General features: G+C 37.4%; 1 protein-coding gene across 3 annotated transcripts; it reads right to left on the reverse strand.

The window, feature by feature from the left end:
- Window positions 1-1,023: 1,023 nt before the first annotated feature.
- On the reverse strand, window positions 1,024-13,035 carry LOC115221976 (transmembrane protein 216-like). Of its 3 annotated transcripts, none has more exons than XR_005003103.1 (7): window positions 12,930-13,035; window positions 9,396-9,412; window positions 8,204-8,297; window positions 5,678-5,770; window positions 3,660-3,861; window positions 1,876-1,957; window positions 1,024-1,817 (listed from the first exon to the last, which is right to left on the reverse strand). XR_005003103.1 is itself a non-coding variant. In XM_036511416.1 (7 exons), the coding sequence occupies exons 1-6, from the start codon at window positions 12,985-12,987 to the stop codon at window positions 1,942-1,944; spliced, it is 480 nt and encodes a 159-aa protein (XP_036367309.1). In that variant the 5' UTR covers window positions 12,988-13,035; the 3' UTR covers window positions 1,024-1,857; window positions 1,916-1,941. The 3 variants fall into 3 exon arrangements, 2 of the variants coding, with proteins under 2 accessions (XP_036367309.1, XP_029647934.1); XM_036511416.1 differs by having other exon boundaries at window positions 1,024-1,857; window positions 1,916-1,957; XM_029792074.2 differs by having other exon boundaries at window positions 1,024-1,957.
- Between the last annotated feature and the right edge of the window lie 2,073 nt (window positions 13,036-15,108).

The following is a 15,108-nucleotide window of genomic DNA, read 5'->3' on the forward strand; positions in this document are numbered from 1 at the left end:
AGCAGTTTGAATGGGAAACGATGCCCCATCCACTATATTCAGAGGACATTGTCCCATCTGATTATCATTTATTCCACAGTCTTCAAAATCATCAGGATGGAAAAAAATATGAATTCTGTAAACAAGGTCAGAACAGTACTGAAGGAGTATTTTTCATCACGGACAAGTGAATTTTGGAAGAGGGCTTTGCAAGTCTACCAGTTAGACGGAAGAGCATTGTAGATAATGAAGGAGAGTATAATTTAGATTAAAAAAAAAACTTTGATTATCTTAATTTTGAAAAATAAAAGTGTAAAAAAAAACACATTATTTATGGGATGACCCAATATATATATGTGTGTGTGTGTGTGTGTGTATGTTTATAGGTATATATATATATATATATATATATATATATAACAAAGTGGAGTTGTAGGGTACCGCACGAGTGGAATTGTATACGAAAGAAGGTTTACATATAGCGCTGCAGACAAGACTGTGCTGATGAAGAGATTGGCAAGAGTTGCCTTGTCTAGGTTCACCTTCAGCACACCCTTCACCGAGTTGAATGCTCTCCATTCTGCTCTTACCCTTTGTGAAATTTCATTCGCCATCTCTCATTTTATAGTCACTTTTTGACCAAGATACACATTCCAGTTTATGTTTGGAATCTTGCTAAGAGATCACATCTGGAACAAGGAGATCAGGAATAGAACTGGAGTGAAGAAGGTCATCACAGAATACCACCCCGCGAAGCTACAATGGGCTGGTCAAGTTGCAAGGTTCACAGGCAATCAGTGGACCCGTGCAGTTGTCGAGTGGTACTCATGTAAATAGAAGACCTACAATCAGGTAAGAAGATGATTTAAGAAAGATATTTGGAACAATGTGGATGAAAATGGCAAGAGCACAAAGGAAATGGTACACATGTGGCCAGTGGAGCCGACTTGGCACCAGACAGCCTGGCCGATCCAGGCTATCCGGGTGACATCAGTTAGTTCTACATTTCTGAGCCTAATCAATGAATTAGAATCCAATAACAAGTTAAAAATTCAATATTTTATTTACAGTGTTATGAAATACAAAAAGAATGAAGAATAATAAAAATACATAGTTTTTAAAAGAGATTAATACATCAATCCTTGTTTATCTCAAATTCAATTATCACTGATCCAGGACAACTCAGTATGCTCAATTATGTACCGTTATGCTTATCAGAAATTGGTCTTTGATAACATGGGTTGGCAATCAGTCAAGAATTCTGCTTGGACCACAAAAGTGCACCACCAACAATGCTCAGGACAACTTGAAGCCTCAGAAGAAAATTTATTTTGCCCCATATGTCCTATTGTCTATTTATCGCTCATTCATTTAACATGGTGTTTTTAGAACTGAATACCTATGGTAAACGAGGATAGATGTGCCATTCAATTATTTTATACATACTAGTTGTTAGCTTGTCTTTCTGGCAGATTCAGTTGAGCATCAGGTAGAATGCCTTACAGTATTTGCTCTGGCTTTTTATAGTCTGAGTTCAAATCCTACCAACATCAACTTTGCTTTTCACCCTTCTGGGGTCAATAAAATAAAGCACCAGTCAATTATTGGGGATCAGTGTAATCAACTGACCGGTTTCCACAAAATTTCTGGCTTTGTGACTTTGTAAGAAATTATTTATCCATTTCAAAAGAATTTCTCACAAATTTCCAATTAGTCAAAATAATCTTCAAAGATCAACATGAATTAGTTGGCATTAGTTGATTGATTGACATGAGGTACAAAATATATAATCTCAGAGAAAGAAATGAAGGAATTTGTACATGGACGGAATGTTCTACATAGATAAATTCCAATTTACCAAATAATCTTACTCATCACATGGGCGGAATGGTCTATATTGATAAATTCGAGTAAAACAAGTAATTTTACTCATCACAGAGGTTCTGTTTCTATGGCTGGAATTCAGTATGGTGCAGCTCTGAAAGAAATCAAAGAGAAATTATGAGCACAATATGTAACTCTTGTAAAAATCCCACCCCAATGATCACCCAGAGGTCCAGTCCTTGTTGCAGTGTGATGGTTTGTGTACCTTAATGACCCTCAGAGCTCTTCCAGTGAAGTTCAAGCTCCAGGTAGAATTTCCCTTGCTGGACAGGTCAAAGGATAGAGGCCAGACTAATATGGATCACCTCTTCCCAGAAATAAAAATCGGTTTGTGAAAAAAGTCAGCAGCCACAAAAGGGCAAAATTACAGAATCACCCAACCTGGGAGACAAAGGCCTTCCATCAGGGAAACATATGAAGCAGAGTTGCAAAAGAAGGGATTCAAATGGAAAAAAGCAGGAAAGATAGACCAGAGTCAAGAACAGTGGATAAAAAAAATCATCAATGGTTAAGCTTCATAGACACCGAAGAGTTTAATTGGCAACCTTTCGTTTATTTGTTTGGATTCTCTTTTGACTTAGTAATGTTGCTCTCAATCGCTTTAGAGAAAAATAAAGTTGAAATTCTAGAAATACTTTCAATGAGTTTCACAAAGAATCGCATTGTCAAACTCCCCACATTTGATAATGACTTAACAAATCTTTAGAATCATTGCTTTCTTCACATGCAGCTTCATCTATGTTGTGTACAAAGAGCCAAAAATAGCTTTGATTTTTGTGAAGACAAGTAAAAGAGTAAAGAGAGGACATTTAGTGATATTGTGAATAGCTGCTGGGTTGAATAAAAATATCAATATACACAGTTGAAGCAGCATTAAACTGAAATCCCTAAACATCACATCGCACAGAGGCCAGCTTGTTGCTCTGGCAACGATCACGCTCGTATGGTACTCTTAGTGCTCTACTAGCACGGATGCCAGTCATTGAATTTGATCTTAACCATTTGATACACCACTGACAGGGAAGATGCCTATCATTCTTGCAAACCACAGAACTTCTATAAGAGATTTTATCTCAGATGAAAACTGCTGCATCTTGCCTGTCAACAGTGGGTATACATTAAGTATGATACATAGACGGCTATTTTAATTTAATATTTCAAGGCAGCACCTGTAATAGAAACAGAACTAGTTGATTTTCACCACCACTGCCACCACCTCCAACAACAGCAGCATTTAACATCCACGTTCCATTTTGGTATGGGTTGGACAGTTTGACAGGATCTGATGGGTCCAAGGACTGCATTGAGCTCCATTGTGTCTGATTTAGCATGGTTCCTACAGCTGAATGCCCTTCCGAATGCCAACCACTTCACACTGTATACTGGATGCTTTTCTCATACCGACACTAGTAAGGTTGCCATGCAGCCCATAAAACTGCAAAACCTGAAGCTGGAGAGGAGGTTTCATGTAAAGGAGATGAGTGGTTAAAGCAGTGCTTTTCAAACTTTTTGCTGGAGCGGAACCCCAAGGAAACATTCCACTGGCTTGAGGAACCCCTGTGCAATAATTTAATAGTTTTATGCACACATATCTGCACAGGAGAATTAAAAATTACTGCCGATTTTAGCAGTTTTGTAACTTCTTGAGGAACCCCTGGACTGTACTGGCAGAACCCTGGTTGAAAACCACTGGGTTAAAGTATAAGAGAAGGGAGGGGAACAAACAGCAGGAGGGGGTAGTATGAAGGAAAGGGGTAAGGCTCTTAAGTGTAATTTTGACAGTTAATGTTTCTTACCTTGCAAATGTAATAATGAATAGAAGTCCAAAAATAAATTCTGCACCAATAAACGTTATTTCAATTGCCGTCAAAATAACTTCCAGCTGCAGGACATAGGACTGCCAGAAAGTGAGATAAAGTGTTACACTCAATGAAGGTAGACTCAAGAAGATGCTCATTGCTACACCATTGATGCGTTCGGTGAGGTTACCCTTTTTGCCTACAATGAAACATGTTAAAACAAACCAGTCAGATGCAGGTAGACACAGAGAAAGTGTTGAGAAGACAATACTGGTGAAAGACTAACACAAAGTAGGACTTCATAGTTTACATTTAAGTCAGTGGTTCCCAAACTTTTTCAGCCCCAGGGTCATATTCCTAGCGCCCCACCATCACTTGCCACCACAAACACAGACCACTTTCTGCAACAAACACTGAACTGGCTCCTGTGCAGGTGGCACATAAAAAGCACCATTTGAGCGTGGCTGTTGCCAGTACCACCTGACTGGCCCTCGTGCCAGTGGCACATAAAAGCACCCACTATACTCTCAGATTGGTTGGCGTTAGGAAGGCATCCAGCTGTAGAAACTCTGCCAGATCAAATTGGAGTCTGGTGCAGCCATCTGGTTCACCAGTCCTCAGTCAAATCATCCAATCCATGCTAGCGTAGAAAGCAGACGTTAAACGATGATGATGGTGATGGTGGTGGTGGTGATGATGATGATGATGACGATGACGTGACATTTAGGTATTTCAGTTTAATGCTGCTTCAACTGTGTACATTGATATTTTTATTCAACCCAGCAGCTATTTGCACTATCAATAAATGTCCTATTCACTGTTTCCAATATATATTGGAAATGACTAACTTCCTCTCGGCATGTATCTGTGAGTAAATGTTATTCACAAGGCCTGAGACAACCAAAATGAATCTGAGGCAAAAACAGCAGCATTTTGCCAGTCAACTCATGGCACTTGTTGCACCAGAACGAATCAAGTTTGAAAGACGAGAGGGTGGGACTGGCTCTGCGCAAACCATGCAAGCCACTATAACATCATGCAGGTTGTTCAGTGCACCGGAACCAATACCTATTTCTTTACTACCCACAAGGGGCTAAACATAGAGGGAACAAACAAGGACAGACAGACGGATTGAGTTGATTATATCGACCCCAGTGCGTAAATGGTACTTTATTTATCGACCCCAAAGGATGAAAGGCAAAGTCGACCTCGGCAGAATTTGAACTCAGAACGTAGTGACAGACGAAATACTGCTAAGCATTTCGCCCGGCATGCTAACGTTTCTGCCAGCTTGCCGCCTTCAATACCATCACACTTTCTTCATAAGTCCAGCAGTGACAGGGAAAGAGGTGGTGGAAATAGGTAAAGAATGCTACTAGAAGTTTTCAACTTCAACCCTGCACATAGGTGACCATAGGGTGACGGTCATTTTTGTGACTTGCTGGACTTTCAATCATCGATGGCAGCAGGGGGTTCCCTCGTTGTTTCAATGAAAGAGAGTCCAGCAAGACACAAAGCCTCAATAGTAAATTAAAAGTTACCTTCTCGAGTCATGCTGACACACAAGGGCCAGTTTCCCGGTTTCATGGCATATAAAATCCCTACTTGGACGGGATGCCAGTCTGTCACAGAATTCCTCATTTTTGCCAGCTGAGTGGACTGGAACAATGTGAAATGAAATGTTTTGCTCAAGAATACAAGGCGTTGCCTGGTCCAGGAATTGAAACCACAATCTTATGATCATGAGTCCAACACCCTAACCACTAAGCCACCACAATGATTCATAGATGATTATATATGGTGCTTATTTTTCAACTTGCCAGGCTGAGCTAACGAAAATTAAAGGTCAACCATAAAACTAATTTCAAGCTGTTACGTCAACATTTTAGGGTCTGGGATTACTGAGGCTTTCAACAATGTACTTAAATGGTTTAGAAGATGAAGCCATTCCCCAACTTTGATTTCAGAGATTCCGGCACAAATTAAACATGAGGAAAATATTTCTTAGACCTTACCAAAGAAAATCCGGAATTGCTCAATGATCAACAAGAGGAAGAGCAGCAGCACTTCAAGACTCAAAACTCCTGGAGCATAGGGTAGTGTTTCACCTGTACCATAAAGAAATATATATGTATATTCATGCATGACTTCAATGAGCAGTACCAAACAGAAAGATAAGAGGTAATACAAATATGCAGATATATATCATCATCATCATCATCGTTTAGCGTCCGTTTTCCATGCTAGCATGGGTTGGACGGTTCTACTGGGGTCTGTGAAGCCAGAAGGCTTCATCAGGCCCAGTCAAATCTGGCAGTGTTTCTACGGCTGGATGCCCTTCCTAACGCCAACCATTATATATATATAATAATAATAATTATTATTATTATTTGAGGGAATAAAATCCAAACTTACAAGGAAAAAGAATTCAATTTAGAAATACTAAATCAAATTCCACACAATATAATATATATATAAAAAATATTAGAAAAAAACCATCTTTTATCAATTCAAAATGAATAATTAAATTACACCATCTAGAAAATTATATATAATAGAAAAATTAAAATTAAAATAACAATAAAAAGTAAAGATTAAGTAAATTACAAGAATAATGTAATGTATATAATAGGTAGAAAAACATATATATATATGTAAGTACCTTGAGAGAAAAGTTGGACCTAAGAGGCATCAGATGTGGTGTGCAAGAGAGACAACTGCGCTGGTATGGTCATGTGGTGAGAATGGAGGAGGATAGCTGTGTAAGAGATAGACTCAGAAAGACCTGGGATGAGGTGGTGAAGCATGTCCTTCAAATATTAGGCCTCACCAAGGCAATGACTAGGGACCGAGACCTTTGGAAATATGCAGTGCATGAGAAGACCCGGCAAGCCAAGTGAGACCATAACCAGCCCACTTATGCGTACCTTTCCTTCATTGGACACTAAACTCTGCTTGCGAAGACCTGTTGAGGCAAGTGAAATTGAAATCAAATCAAATTCGCAAATTCAATGACTGGCACCCATGCGAGTGGAGCGCTAAGAGCACCATACGAGCGTGATCGCTGCCAGAGAAGCTGACCGGCATCCATGCCAGTGGCACGTAAAAAGCACCATTCAAACGTGATTGTTACCAGCGTCGCCTGAAAAACCTTTGAGTGAGGTTGTTGCCAGTGGCACTGGACTGGCTCCTGTGCATGTGGCATGTAAAAAATACCACTTGAGCGTGGCCACTGCCAGTACCACCTGACTGGCCCTCATGCTGGTGGCATGTAAAAGCACCCACTACACTCTCAGAGTGGTTGGCGTTAGGAAGGGCATCCAGCTGTAGAAACTCTGCCAGATCAGATTGGAGCCTGGTGCAGCCATCTGGTTCGCCAGTCTTCAGTCAAATCGTCCAACCCATGCTAGCATGGAAAGCAGACGTTAAATGATGATGATGATGATATATATATATATATATATATAAATTATTATATATACATACGGGGTGCAAAGTGAATAAAAATGATTTAAATATATAGAAGGATATTATTGTTTACAATAATATTAGTGGTTTCGCATGCATAAAAAATATATTTTTATACAATGTTGGTAAATATATCAGTTCAAATAAGATGTCAGTGTTATTTTCATTTTTGCGTATTTTAGATGACAATTTTTTCACTGCAGCCTGCATGCATCAATCACCATTGCTATTTTAATATGCTCTTTGCCATCCTTGCATGGCTCACACAGAGTTTATTGAGGCAGATTTCCCATGCCTAAATGCCCTTTCAATTGCCAACCTTCACCTGTTTTCAAGCAAGATAATGTAATATTTCTCCACAGCCAGACAGGTTTTTGCAGCACACTAAAAGTGAATGACATCATGTGTATGGCAGTGATGCTCATTTACATTATGAATTCAAATTCCGCCTTTTGGAGTTGATAAAATAAGTTCCAGTTGAACATTGGGGTTGGTGTAATCGACTGACACTCCCCTGAAATTACTGGCTTTGTGCCAAAATTTGAAATCAATATTTGAAGCCCTGAAAGGGTGCAAGCTGGTGGAACTATTAGCACACTGGGCAAAATGATTAGTGGCATTTCATCTGTCTTTACATTATGAATTCAAATTCCACCTTTTGGAGTTGATAGAATAAGTTCCAGTTGAACATTGGGGTTGGTGTAATCGACTGACACTCCCCTGAAATTACTGGCTTTGTGCCAAAATTTGAAATCAATATTTGAAGCCCTGAAAGGGTGCAAGCTGGTGGAACTATTAGCACACTGGGCAAAATGATTAGTGGCATTTCATCTGTCTTTACATTATGAATTCAAATTCCACCTTTTGGAGTTGATAGAATAAGTTCCAGTTGAACATTGGGGTTGGTGTAGTCGACTGACACTCCCCTGAAATTACTGGCTTTGTGCCAAAATTTGAAATCAATATTTGAAGTGCACTAATTCTCCGGAAGATTTAACACCATGGCATTAAATTAGCAGGAAAGTATAATTTCACAATTCTTAGCAAAATCTTATGGAAGTAATTCTACTCACCTTTGAATATAAAGATAAATATTTCAAGAATAAAAAATAATCCAAAGTACCATTGGTTAAGGAAGAGTAGAATCTGGTAAGACAACGAGGATCTCTGGTGATGGAATCAAGAAGAATAACGAAAGGGTTTCATGAAGATAAAAGCAGGAATTATTTTCTAATTATCATTAAAACCGTTATACCCTCAAGTTTTGCTTTGTACTTTTAGTTTCCATGAGATATCTTACAACGAGGGCTTGAAGAATTATCTATATTTAATTTTTTTAGAATTAGACACAAGACAGTGCTTTGTAGGAAAGCAAGATATCCTCTTCCTCCTCATCATCATTGTTTTAATGCCCACTTTTCCATGCCTGCTTGGGTTAAACTGAATTTGTGGAGGCAGGTTTTGTACAGCTTGAAACACTTTCTTTCATCAACCCTCACCTGTTTTTGAATAGGGTAAAATTTCCCCAAGGGTAGACAGTTTTCACAAAAGGTTGGAAACAAAGGACACCACTTGTACGATGGTAATGCAATTCTGTGCCCTTAATCACGTTGCGTAGCCCTTTTACTCTTCAACTTCGATGAAATTAGTACTGATTCGGTTTGATTGACCATGTTTGTCATCTGAACGGACAAAAATTACGAGGGGATTTCAAGACAAGGAGACATGAACGCATGCATACATACATGTATATTTTGGAGTTTCAACATAGATTGTCATATCTATGGTGGAACACTGATGAGGTGAATGCATGATTGCACAATGTCTCTACTTGTTATGTAATCATTTCAGTATTTTAATGAAACACATGTATGTCCTATAAAACCTTGAATACTACACCTGTTTTCTGCTTATTATTTTAGATATATATTTATAACATATTTATAACATAAAGGAATAAAACTATTAAACACAGAGCTGTTCAATTTGCTTCAAAAACCATTAGGGGTAATACCTTAAATAAACACTGTTTGATGACATGAACTACACAATTGAACAAGTCATTTCTCTACTTAAGTACTAAAGTATAATTTCAAGGAGATTTGACTTATATTTCTAGCAAGTCAGAAGACCATGCAGAAGTTTTTATTGATGTGATGTCACAAAGTTGGCTCTGTTTGCAAATTGGACATGATAGAAATCAGTTTCATAATTAAAGACAAGGAGCAAGTTCCAAGGAATGCGATTCAAATTTGAAAAGGATACAATAGTAGTGCTACAGCCTAAAAAATAAAACAGAAAAAAATTAAAATTTTTAGTTAAAAATGTTAGTGGAATTCTGGTTCTAGCATCCCATATAACCCCACATAAAATTTTTTTTTTGGGATTTTCAGAAAACCTTTGCAACTTCGTGTTCTGCACACAGGAATTCATATGATTATGCAAAAGAAAAAAATTTTTTGTGCATATGATTTAAGAGCAATTTACCAGTGATTTTTAGCATATCTCACAAGCACCTGATGTCTTCCTCATTACTTTGTCACTCTGACATGTTTTGATGCTTTTCAATATTTTTCTCCCCATAAACACATTTAATGGAATGATGAAGCACTCAAGAGTGGTCCATTGCTGGGATTTAAGCTCAAAAATTCGGACTGACCGTATTTTAAACTCTGATTTAAAAAAAAAAAAAAAAAGGAGAAAGAATGGAACTTCTAGGATTTATGGGGGATGGGGTTTAAAAATTTTTTTTTAAATTACAAATATGCAAAATTTTTCTGAAAATTCCAATAAAATTAAAAGTTATGAGGGGTTATAAGAGGTAGTTAAACCAGAATTCCACCTAAATGTCATTTTTAAATGTTTTAATTTGAAACAGACTACAAGCTATAATAAAGAAAATCTCCAGAAATTTCTCAATGAGGAAATTTTACCCTGTTTTTTTTTCCCTTTTGGTACAGTAATGCTAAATTTAATCCTTGTGCTGAAAATGTTAATATATGCAATAGACTGATATATTTTTATTTGCAGATAAACTAAATTCAAAATAAAACCTGGCAATATATGTGAGAACTTATAATAAATCAAAATATTGAGCCAATATACATCATCATCATTTAACATCTACTTTTCCATGCTTGCATGGGTCAGACAGAATTTGTTGAGGCAGATTTTCAATGGCAGGATGCTCTTCCTGTTGCCAAGCTGCACCTGTTTCCAAAATCAATATTAATCAAATATACGAGCGTGATCATTGACAGAGCGGCTAACTGACTTCCGTGCCAGTGGCATTTAAAGGGTACCATTCGAGCGTGATCGTTACCAGCGTCGCCTTACTGGCACTTGTGCCCGTGCTAGTAGGGTGCCAAGAGCACCATCCAAATGTGATCATTACCAACGTCGCCTTACTGGCACCTGTGCTGGTGGCATGTGTAAAAGGATTTGAGCTAGGTCGTTGCCAGCACCGCTTGACTGGCCCCCGTGCCGGTGGCACGTAAAAAGCACCCACTATACTCTCGGAGTGGTTGGCATTAGGAAGGGCATCCAGCTGTAGAAACTCTGCCAAATCAAGATTGGAGACTGGTGCAACCATCTGGTTCGCCAGCCCTCAGCCAAAATCGTCCAACCCATGATAGCATGGAAAGCAGATGTTAAACGATGATGATGATAAATATTGTTTTCATTTTTTTCTCAACAAGTATGGAAGATAATTTTACATGTTTTGGTATTATTCTGATCTCATCATCAAAGCTTAAGCTTTGCCCATATTTGACAAAGTCATGATGATTGAATCACTACATACATTTTACATCCACTTTCCATGTTGATATGGTTTGGACAGGACTTCACATTCCCAGTATTTCTTAGGTTAGAGGCAGGAGTGTAGTTGGAGAGGGTGTGCCATGGAATGGGAGCAGTCTGCTCTGGGCAACACTATTACGTGGGTCAACACTTTTGGGTTTGCTGTATAAACCTGTATTGAAGACGAAACAGTATGGGGGTGGGGACAGACTCAAGGGCTGCTCCAGGTAGCACACGTACTAGCTATGCTACTTGTTGGAGGATGATTATTCAATCACAGGTTCCATTTTTGGCACCACTTCTATGGCTGGGGCCCCTTACTGAATTATATGCATTAAATTAACACTTTTTTTAACGGATTAAAATTTTTTTTATGTTTACTCAAAAACATTGTTTTAGTGTGATTAGCCACAGATAACCGAGTCTACTTAGACAAATCTTACTGGGACTAAGATTTTGGTTAAGTGCTGAACTCAAAACTATAATTGGCCAAGTTTATTACGAAATCAACTTGCAATATAAAATTATATTGTCCCGTGACTCTAACATAGGCATTTAACTCTTAGAGAAGTTGTTTACCTAGAAATGATGCTGGGGATAGTCGCTGTCGAATATTTCATTAAACTCCATCCGGCAGGCTTCCACACAGGTTCAATCAACCCCATTTCAGTCACAAGGCCTGGGGGTTGCCTGGAAGATACACTAAAAAAAAAAAATACTTGCTTGAGATGCCCCACAGTGAGATTGATCTGTGACTGCGAAGTGAATCGAGCCTTGTTACATACTGTATCACATTCATTATATCTGAGAATTAATGAGGATACATGTGTTTGTGGAATGTTCAGCCACTTATATACTAATTCAATAAGTTGTTCAGTTGATTGAACAACTGAAAATCCCTGATTGAAACTGACAGAGATCCGTTGCTAAATTGCAGCCATGGAATCACATCCCTCATCCCAAAGTGTAAAAACAAACTTTTTGTTTTTGCTTTGGAAGAGAATGATATAAGCTATCCTCTACCCTAATATATCCGTTTACTGTCACAATGTTATGTATTATACTGATAATTCTTAGTACTGCTTCCTGCCCCAGTGGTATCTAAGATAAACAACCCACGAGTTCAGTGCGTTATTTCATCAGCTATACAAGTTTATTCCTCGTGAACAACGAGATGAAGATAAGTTAGGGCATACCGACACAAGTGTCTCCCTCACAACCATTTTCTTTCTTCGTAACTTCCAGGAAAATGGATATTTTGTAATCAAAACTTCTACAAATACGCTTCAGAGGGTCTAGATTCTGATTATATCTGAATTGGCGTAACTTCAGTATAAGTACCGGATACATTTTAAGAAAGTTTTTTTTTTTTAAATATATATATGGGGTTAGGGTAGGGGTGGGAGGAAAGGGTTTCTGTTATCTTCAGAAATGTAAACAAAGCCACTTCCGTTACTTACGGTACCTATACCGAAGGATCGCCTCGGAATTTATTGTGGACAAAATCTTGCCGTCGGTGGGGAGATGATTTGGGGGGGGGGAACTCATACAAGTTTCGTTTTTTCATAACTTTCATAAAAATGGGTATTTTTCTATGAAATTTTCTATAGATATCTTTCAGAGTGTGTAGATTACGATTATATAAGAATTTAATACCAAAAACAAAAAAAAAATTGGTGAGTTTCACACATACATACTGACACTCGGTACGTTTATCAACAAAACGAAACTCGAAATTTCGACAAAAAAAAACGTAATATGTATCAGTACTTATGAATGCATGCTCACCATTTTTCTTTTCACATCAAATTCCGAGATAATTGTAGGTTAGATACTCTGAAAGGTATTTGTAGAAAATTTCATTAAAAAATACCCGTTTTTCTGAAAGTTACGAGGAAAAAAGTCGGGGTTAGGGTGGATGCACACTTATGTAGGTAAGCCAAAATTAGAACTATTCGAGAAAGAAAATGTATTAACGTATCAAATGCATAAATATACCCTGATGAGGAGCCGGGCTCATCGCTATCACTGGATGTTGCGGACTGTCAAGCGCCATTTTCTATAGTATCTGATGTTGCCATAACAGACGAACTCAAATAACAGATCTGCACTTAAACTAATTTCCGGTTATGAAAAAAAAAATTAGCAAAAGAGGTTTTTTCTTTTGTAAAAGCTTATTTGGAATTATTTTATCGATTTCAAATGGGAAAAAAAAATTATTATTTTATAAGTATGTAGATATAATTTTTGAATAATAAAAAATATCTATATTGTTTGTTCTCTCTCCTTTACTGCATTTTACGAAGAGATAGTTGCCACATCATCAATATATTCTTCAATGCATTCACTAACTTAATAAAGATTTTCTTTAGGTTTCGTTTTAAAGTAATTTATTTTGGTGTTATATATCCTTAGGTACAACCCTGATAGAGTAGATCTACGATCAAAGGCATTCCAAATGTGACCACCCCCATGTTTTTATAGGGTCTGGGACCACCCACATTATTCAACCTGATCCTAGAAGACGATGTGCAATTTGAGGGAGATTTTGTTGCTATTTCTAGCTGGTTAGGCAACTAGGTAGGAATTCCCTCGTAATTTCAATCCGTTCGGACGACAAACGTGGCCGATCAAACCAAATGAGTATTAATTTTGTCGAAGTTGAAGAGTGAAAGGGCTACGCAACGTTATTAGGGCATAGAATTAACTATCGTTGGCTTTGGGTTTTTTTATTCGGCAGCATCGTTTAAAAAGGGTTCGGAACCTTTAAGACTATTTTCGAAATAAATTCTAATAATTCCATACTTGATTCTAATTTTGTTTAATTTCATATCACTTTTTTTAAAGTAGGATTTTTGACTTTAAGGATATTTTTTTACGTGGGTACAAGATAGATTCACAGATGAATTGAACTGAAATTATGTGACGGTCAAAACTTCCTTGGGTCGTCTAACACTGAGAATCGAACCTGTACCGATCACCATGCAGTTACACGATCTGTCAGAAATAGCATTCAAATTTTTCTCTAATTACGCCTTACTGCATTGGACATTATAGATTTTTTTCGCAAAAAAAAAAAAAATGAAAAAGAAGCAGGTTGATCAGTTAGAATGCTTTTGATTATAGTTCTGCTGGATTAGGACTGCCCTTGAGCTAAATAAACAACAAAAACATTACAACACACCGAAGTTTCCTTCTTTTTTTAAAAATGTTTTGTTTCTTATCTTGAATCTATTCAGGATGGAAAATGCGATAATCTGACAGACACATTTTTTCCCAGGGTCAGTAATAATATTAGTGAAGGTGAATGGTTCCAGTAGAGAACTGAATGTGGTCCATGTAGGGGCCGATAAGGATTAGTGATCTTTCTTCTCAACCAATTCACTAACACCTATGAATATTTTCACCCAGTAATGTACTGTGTCGGTGTTTTTCAACCATTTTTTTATACCTGTGCACTCCCTTTGATTGCTATGTTACTCAGATGGGATCTTTTCGGTTTGAACGGCAGTTTTTAACAATTTCTAGGTAACTAAAAAATTTTAAACTTCATATACTGGTAGAATGTGTTTATAAAACATCTTTTTCTCTTGGCTTTATTGAGAAAATTCTATTGTTTGTAAGATATTTGTTGTTTTTTCTTCAATATCTGCAATTTCAACCAATCACTGACGTCTATTGAGTTAAAAAGCATTCTGTGCCGTATGAATATGTCCCTCGTTTAAGAAACAGATTGGGTTTATTTACATTTCGGAAGAAAAAAATATACCCTTCCCCCCACCCCTAACCCTAACCCTAAAACAGATTGAAATGCAATAGATCGATACTAAGGTCATAATTATGGGTGACAATTTCATATGACACCGCTAGAAAAAACTGCCGTTCAAACCGAAAAGATCCCTCAGATGGGCCCTTCCCAGCCATTCAATGTTTTTATAATTAAATATTATTAGGAATTGTATAAAAATATTGTTAAAATATTTTGTGTATTGTAGATGTATAACTAATTTATTGCAGATAAATTTTAACAACAAAATCTTTGAGAACCAATGTACTATGTGACCATACCAAAAGATTGATGGCCCATATCCCCATATCAACATGACTGACGAAATCATTAATATTTTTAACATAAGACAAAGTAAAAGCTATGTCAATTTAAAGTAAATACACATGT

The sequence above is a fragment of the Octopus sinensis genome, linkage group LG19, assembly GCF_006345805.1.
Source record: "Octopus sinensis linkage group LG19, ASM634580v1, whole genome shotgun sequence".
NCBI lineage: Eukaryota > Metazoa > Mollusca > Cephalopoda > Octopoda > Octopodidae > Octopus > Octopus sinensis.